The sequence below is a fragment of the Hordeum vulgare genome, chromosome 3H (assembly GCF_904849725.1).
Source record: "Hordeum vulgare subsp. vulgare chromosome 3H, MorexV3_pseudomolecules_assembly, whole genome shotgun sequence".
In the NCBI taxonomy this organism is placed as follows: domain Eukaryota; kingdom Viridiplantae; phylum Streptophyta; class Magnoliopsida; order Poales; family Poaceae; genus Hordeum; species Hordeum vulgare.
The window spans coordinates 35,805,284-35,812,988 of NC_058520.1; the positions used below are offsets into that span (position 1 = coordinate 35,805,284).

The 7,705-nt window shown below is 42.2% G+C and overlaps 1 protein-coding gene across 2 annotated transcripts; it reads left to right on the forward strand.

Moving 5' to 3' along the window:
- Positions 1 to 648: 648 nt before the first annotated feature.
- On the forward strand, positions 649 to 7,459 carry LOC123439443 (putative disease resistance RPP13-like protein 3). 2 transcript variants are annotated; one of them, XM_045116154.1, is made up of 2 exons: positions 649 to 1,260; positions 4,827 to 7,459. In XM_045116154.1, exons 1-2 carry the CDS (start codon positions 761 to 763, stop codon positions 7,219 to 7,221), a joined length of 2,895 nt encoding a protein of 964 aa, XP_044972089.1. In that variant the 5' UTR covers positions 649 to 760; the 3' UTR covers positions 7,222 to 7,459. The 2 variants fall into 2 exon arrangements, with proteins under 2 accessions (XP_044972089.1, XP_044972090.1); XM_045116155.1 differs by having other exon boundaries at positions 649 to 1,254.
- Positions 7,460 to 7,705: the final 246 nt, after the last annotated feature.

A 7,705-nucleotide genomic window follows, 5' to 3' on the forward strand; every position in this document is an offset into this window, starting at 1 on the left:
TCCATGTGCATATATGCATGTATTGACATTTTGCATGAAGCAGACAAATAACTCGTGATGACATGAGGAGTAGGACATGGACTAACTTGGCTTCCCTGGGGATCTGACAATGTATGTGTGAACAGCCAATAATACTGACTATATCGACTAATCACCGTGTGTCTGTTAGTCGTAATGTATATAGGAAGTAAACGTCATGTATATCGACCAATCGATGAAGAGTTGACGCACCTTATACGGAGGAAATGAGCTGGAGTACATGCATGGATGCTTACTACTTACTACTAGCACTTGCTAACTACTAGCTCGATCATGGCTAGCTTGCGGAGAGAGGCAAAGATAAGCTCGCAGATTAAGCCACCTTAGTTTTCTTGACCTAGCAGCCTTGATCAGCATGCAGCTCGGGCTAGCAAGAGAACACACATGCGACTTGTCATATCTTTCTTGACGGAATCAAACTTGCCTTACCGAGTATGCATATGTTATGTATTTACGTACAAGGTATCAAGCATGAGCCATATAGATCCTTGAGCTAGGGAATGCCAGCTCAGTTCTGACTTTGGACACAAGCTCTAGCGCCCGGCTGGCCGGCTCACTCCTTATATACGGAAAGGAAGCATACATCTAGCTTAGCTACGATAAGCCAAATATGCCTTAGCTAACGTGCATGCATGGAGTCTAGCTAGCTAGCCACGTCGCTCCGGCCAGCTGAGCTGGTACGTACGTGTGGAAGAAGAAGAAGAAGATATCTCGATCGAGCATGGCGTCTGCTTCGATCACGTTCGTGCTGAACCGGCTGGGGGAGTTGGCGGTGAAGGAGGCGGCGCTGCTGAGCGGCGTGGGCGACGACATCCGTCTCCTCCGGGACAAGCTGGAGTGGCTGCAGACCTTCATCCAGGACGCCGACCAGGAGCGGCGGGAGGGCGCCAACCAGTACGTGGGCCTCTGGGTCCGCCAGACCCGCGACGTGGCGCACGAGGTGGAGGACGTCCTCGACGACTTCCTCCGCCGCATCGACCACGACACGCTGCGGCAGGGGCTCCCCGCCTGGAGGAGGTGGCTCAACCTCGCCGCCTCCTGCACCACCCAGGTCTCCGTCCGCCATTACCTCAGCGAGCGGATGAAAGGCATCAAGGAGAGGCTCAAGGAGATCTCCGACAACGTCGACAAGTACAAGATCACTACGTTCCGCACCCCCGCCGCCGGCGCTTCCTCCTCCGCCCACAACTCCACCGTCAACACCGTCCCAGCTTGGTACGCGTACGTACAAAATCTCTACCATCTCTACCTCCTATGTTTTTTAGGTATCCCATCTCTACCTCCTACGTACGTGCGTTTATTCCAATATATGTAGGTGGTAATAAGTATTCCCTCGGTATTAAACATAAGTTTTTTTAAAGATTTCACTAACGAACTACATACGAATGCATATAAACATATTCTAAAGTGTAGATTCATTCATTCTGTAATGTATGTAGTCCTTAGTGAAATTCTAAAAAACTTATATTTAAAAACGGAGGGAGTAGCAATTAATTTGCATTGTCACCATGCATTCTTTTTATATGCATATAAGTTTATAACGTATGAACTAAGTTCATCATCCACCCAGGAAACCCGACATATCGTGGATGCAGACAAAAACGTAGACAATGTCAGTTATTTCTAAAACTTTTTTTGTGGGAAACATGGTCTAGCTTCATACATGCTTGTGTGTAAAGCTTCGCCACAAAATATATTCTGTGAAAATCCAGGCAAAAAGAAACAAAATTGCATGTACAAAAAATGTGAATAGTGATTTTATATTGTGTATCGTTTGTGTTTTGGTTCGCCCAGAATATGGTGTGAGTTAATTTGTAGTGAAACTTTACACAAATGCATAATACTCCCTCCGTTCTTAAATATAAGTCTTTTTATAGATTTCACTAAGGGAGCAAAATGAGTGAATTTATACTCTAATGTATGTCTATATGCATCCTTATGTAATTTTTCTAATAGAAATTCTAAAAAGACTTATATTTAGGAACGGAAGGAGTACTAGACCATTTTTGTGCAGAAATATTTGAATTTCCACTAATATTTTTTAAATAAATATATAAATCAAGTGGACCTATGTTGACCGTTGTATTTTTGGTTTTATTTTCAACCTTTTTTCAAATTATTGTTGTCAACTACATAATGATCTATAGCTTTATTCAAGAAAATAATGATCTATAGGCTATAGCGGCAGACATGTCGGGTCAAATGCTGGTGATATCGGTTGATATATTGGTCTATGATCAGTTGGTATGTGTGAAAATAATATATGAAATGGTATGTTATATTTGTATCGATAGAGCCGCGTACTGATATATAGTTTTTTTTTGTCCGATCAGCTTAGATTTAGAAGTTTGGTATGCCCTGGAACTTTGTGCATAACAATAATCCATCCTTTGTTCATTTTACTATTTTGATAACTAATTCTTTATTTCATGGCTATTTTCCCGCTCCAAATTTGAAAACACATCACAGTATACTAATCACAATTTGATTTATTTTGGTGGGTAATTAGAATAATTGAGTTAATTATTCTGTTTGAATTTCGAGTTTGCTAATTTAGTTAATTATTCTACACACGTAGACAACCACTAGCATATTTGGAATGCTCTAAGGACGATATATTTTCATCTTTATGATGCCATGAATATCTTATTCACATTTTATGTTGAGAAGGTTATCAAAGGGTAGGATCACGTCTTTACGCATCTATGAGAGATCTTCTTTTTTTAATCTTATAGAGAGACGGTAAGTCTCTAAAGTTGTGTCTTCATAACCAGGACATCACTATGCACGATAGCTAAAAAAAATACCTAGATTGACCAAGGATTGTCTAGTGGAGACTTGGGGTGCACATTCTAGAGAATACATGCCCCTTGTGATATTGCTAATATAAGACAAGGGATTATATAATTCTACTCAACTAATTCAGCTTCGACTAAAATTCTACTCCACTAATCATGTCATATCCAGATCACACCTTAAATCATTATTGTTCAAATATGCGACTGAGAATTATTTTCAAAAAATTATAAAACTTATGAACCCTTCAATAACTGCGAAGGAAGCTCAAGCTCTCATGATCAATCATACAACCTTTTTTGCATATCCGTGCAAAAAAGAAAAAACAATGCATATACGTTATATGGGAATTTTTTTTTACTAAGTACCACGATTTTTCTAGAGTGTATTTTATAGGACACATGGGAAACATTTAACTTTCTTGAGTGCACAACTGTACACGCGGTCATTTCTTTTTCAAATTATAGATATACTCATTAAGGACATCTTTCAAGCGGACCCTCAAATCACCCACGTCTATCTGGACCGCTTTGTTTGGACGTGTTGTGTCATCCAACGCAGTCTTGTATCAGTCCGCCGAGCGGTCCGGACCAAGTTTTCCTCATAAAACTTAACCAAGCATGTGTGTGTGTGGGGGGGGGGGTGCATATACCGTCATCCAGGTTGGGCCGAGAACAGTTTAGGATCATTCATTAATTATTCCGCATTAGAAACACAAATTTCTTTCCCCTATGTTAATAATCTGCATTAAAAGCTTAGATTTATTACTTTGTTAACTACTCAGAATTAATTAGCCTTTTTGATTAAAAGATGAAAGAAATCCGCTTTAATTGCCGCATCCAAAATTACGGAAGTAATTATTTCCTATAATCATACATCAAATAGTGGAACATTAATTTAAATGATGAAAGGTTGATATCTATTCGGTGGAAGGAGGATTTTCCATTGGCGGGGTTAATTTCTTGAAAATTATTAATAGAGACATCTGATTGCACCTACGGTTGGATTGCAGACATTAGAGATAAAAATTTACATCCAAGTGTGTAAAACACCTAGCGATGACTAAAAATACTGATGTTCTTTGTACTACCTTATTCCGTTAGTTACATCCAGGTCCGTAAATCAACAACTATAAGGTAGAACAAAGAACATAAAAAGTTAAAAAAAATTACATCCAGGTCCGTAAAACACCTAGCAACGACTAAAAACACTAAGGCGAGTCGAAAGGCACCACCGTCATCGCTTCTCCATCACCGGTGCCCTACAAACCTTCTTGTAGTAGACAATTGAAAAAACGTCCTGCTAATGTCCCAAAGGACCAGCACACGAGAACATCAACCACCGTCGATGAAGAGAAGTGTAGATCGGAACGATCCAACCTATAGACATACGAACATGGACGAACGAAGACCGAATCCAAGCAGATTCACCAAAGACAAACGCCGATCAAATTCTGCAATATCCACCAAAGACAAGCCTCCACACGCACTCCATCGTCGCTAGAAGCACCACCAGGACGAAGGCTAGGCGGGGAGAACCGCATTCCATCTTCAAGAAAGCGTTCCCGCCTCACCTTCTTGTGGAGGACAGAAACCCTACCAAAATTCAAAAAGTACCTAAAAACGAAACACTCCCACCAGCATGGGCCGGGATCCACCACACCTCCATGGTCCTAAGGCCACAGGAGACGAGGCAGGTCAGCGGTTGTGTGGCGGGAGACAACAGAAACCCTAACGTTGGATACTCTTGCATGCATGAGGAACGAAGGGATGTTGAATCTCATATTTAAAACAAAAATAAATGAACGAATAAATAAAGAGTCACACTTGCTCAAGAACAGAAATCTTTGCCACGTTTCACTTTAACTGTATGCTATTCGCTTAAAACATTGGTTATGTATGTAAAAATTGCACTTGATGTTACATTGCGCCATACCTTTTCTTTACCTTTTTTTACTAAATGTGTTTCCCTTTGAAATCAAACATATGCAGGGATGAGGGGACCGAAGTTGTTGGCTTCAAAGCTGAACGTGCAAACCTGGAAAGTCACCTTCTCGCTAGTGATGATACTAGCAGATCTGTCATCTCACTAGTTGGGGAGAGTGGCACTGGTAAATCCACACTTGCATGGGAAGTGTATGACAGTCGTATTATAAGGGATCATTTTGATGTCCGAGCCTGGATCAGTGTCCCACCACAAATAAGAGATGAAGACATCTTGTACTTCATCTACAAGCGTTTGTGTCCTGAGAGTGAGACCTCTGAACACAATTTGTCGACCACAGAAAAAGTTCATGAAGCCCTCTTGGTATACCTGAAGGATAAATGCTACCTGGTGATGCTTGATGGCCTGGTAAACTTCAGCAACTGGAATTCTATACTTCATAGCCTACCAAAGAATGAGAAAGGCAGTAGAGTGATGGTCATCACTCGCCTCGAGGACAAAGAAGCCGCATATGCTAACCCTAAAGTTAGCCGCCTCAAGATAGGCAAGCTCGACGAAAATGATAGCTCAACGCTGTTTCGTCGTAGAGTCTTTGGGGCCAACAACCAATTTGAAGAGAAGATCTTCGGTAGCAGAATATCAGAACCCAATGTACAAATGCAAGAGGCATGCAAGAACATGTTCAAGATAACCCATGGACTTCCCTTGGCAATTGTGCTATTGGCTGGGCTTCTTCGGACAAAGAGCATATCAGAGTGGAAAGAGGTGTTGAAGAAACTCGAGTCGGATAATGAGCCAAAGCAAGTGAAAAGGATCTTGGCTCTGAGCTTCGACGATCTCCCAAGTCGGCTCAAGTCTTGCTTCCTATATTTTGCAGGAGTGCCAGAGAACCTGATCTACAACGCGAGGCGTCTCGTGCGTCTATGGGCCGCCGAGGGGTTTCTGAAGCCAAAGAAGGGGAAGACCATGGAGGACATTGGCCAAAACTACCTCAAGGAGCTGATCTCAAGGGGTATGATCCGCCTGGTGAAGAGGGACCTGAATGGAGGTGTTTGGCTCGTTGCTATCCATGACCGTCTCCATTCTTTTGCACATGCAGAAGCACATGAGGCAAGTTTCCTTGAGGCACATGACAATGCTGATCTCTTTGAACCTGGTGCAATTCGCCGTTTGCACCTTCAGAACTACACGGAGACATATGTACCAATGGGCACCACATTTCCTAAGATGCGGTCCATCTTGGGTGATTTTGCTGAGGAGAGATCACAGAATGAGAAGGCATCATTCAGCTCCACAGTAAGAGCGCATCTCCCATTGAAGAAGCAAGGTAACAATAGTGATTTACGCTACCATGCTCTCCATTTTCTACCAGCATCCAAGTTCCTTCGTGTAATTGATCTACGAGGGTTAAGGATAAAAAAGGTGCCTCGTGCAATTGGGGATATGATCCATGTAAGATACCTAGGGCTCCGGAGTCGCTCCCTTGCAAAGCTCCCTTCCTCCATTGCTCGTCTCATCAACCTTCAGACACTTGACATAAAAAGTACAGAGGTGAAGAAGGTGGCAGAGGCATTCTGGGAGATTCCAATGCTACGCCATGTTGTGGCTAACTTGCTAGGATTGCCAAAGTCAGCTGGGATTCTCAACAACATGCAAACACTCACAGGGATGATATGCTACGATCCCTCGGGCAACGACATCAAACCTTTACACAACATGGTTTATCTTCGCTACTTGCAGATTGCAGGCCTGACTAAGCCGCATTGGGTAGCACTCGAAGATGTATTCAAGAAGCTGGAGTCACTCATGCACCTGCACCTTACTGGGGAGAATATACCATTCAAACTCTTCACAAAATTTACACTCCGTCGCCTGCAGATCCTAGAGTTGATCGGGAAGATTGACACATCAGGTGTCAAAGAGGAGGACCAATACACACTACCCAATGTCACTAGGCTAGTGCTCAGGCTATCATTGACAGATCAGAAGTTCATTGACAAGATAGGCGAGTTGCCAAGCCTCCTGGAGCTAGTATTGTCCAAAGATTCCTACGGTGAAGAAAAGCTCTTGTTTTCTGATAAAGGATTCAACAGTCTCACAAGCTTGGTGATGGCCACACGAGTACCAGAGTGGACAATACGACCCATGTCCATTCCAAAGATTCAAAAGATTGTTCTGTCTGGTTGCTCCGGGATGCAAATCAAGCTTGAAGGGAAAGAAGGGGGAGAAGGCCTGGAAGGTTTGATGGGAGATCTCAAGGAAGTAGTGGTCTACAGCATGCCGCAGGAGGGCTCCATCATCGTCAAGCCTGCAAATTCTGCCTTTGAGGACAAGATCAACCGCGTGGCCATCAAAACGAAGAGTGAAGACATAACAGATGCAATGCAACGCGATGGAAGGTGGAGGACAGGTATGATAGCTGGCACCATGTACCAGCAATAGAACTCTTCTCACATGCATGTGCTTGCCTGCACTATACTTGGCTGGCCGTGTGAAAGTTCTAGTATATTTTTAAATTTGTGTGTTTCCTAAACTCGTCATCTTATTTAATTAAGCTTTTCGTTGGTGTGTTTATGTATGTTTGTATTGTAATATTACCAATAAAACAGATATATGTGTGTAGAGTGTTCTTAAATTTGGCAAGGATAAATTATATAGTGATTATGGTTAGTTAATCGGTACATGTTAGGGCGTGTGACATGTACAATAGACAGTGTAAGGATTAGTGTTATGTATACAATATATGTAAGTGTAATGTCACTATGTGTTGTAAAACAAAAGTTCCATCTTAATTAATTTTGGAGAAAGTCCATTTTAAACCTTTAACTTATAGAGGTTCGACGAAATAAACCCTAATATCGAAATCCTAGCCGATTGCATCTTGAACTATATAATCCCGGTCTAAAACGAACCTTGTGATCGTTTT

Excerpts from the sequence above, each read along its gene's own strand:
- LOC123439443 (XM_045116154.1), top strand. The coding sequence starts at position 761 with ATGGCGTCTGCTTCGATCACGTTCGTGCTGAACCGGCTGGGGGAGTTG. Across the intron at positions 1,261-4,826 it reads ACCGTCCCAGCTTGGTACGC|GGATGAGGGGACCGAAGTTG; the intron begins GTACGTACAAAA and ends AAACATATGCAG.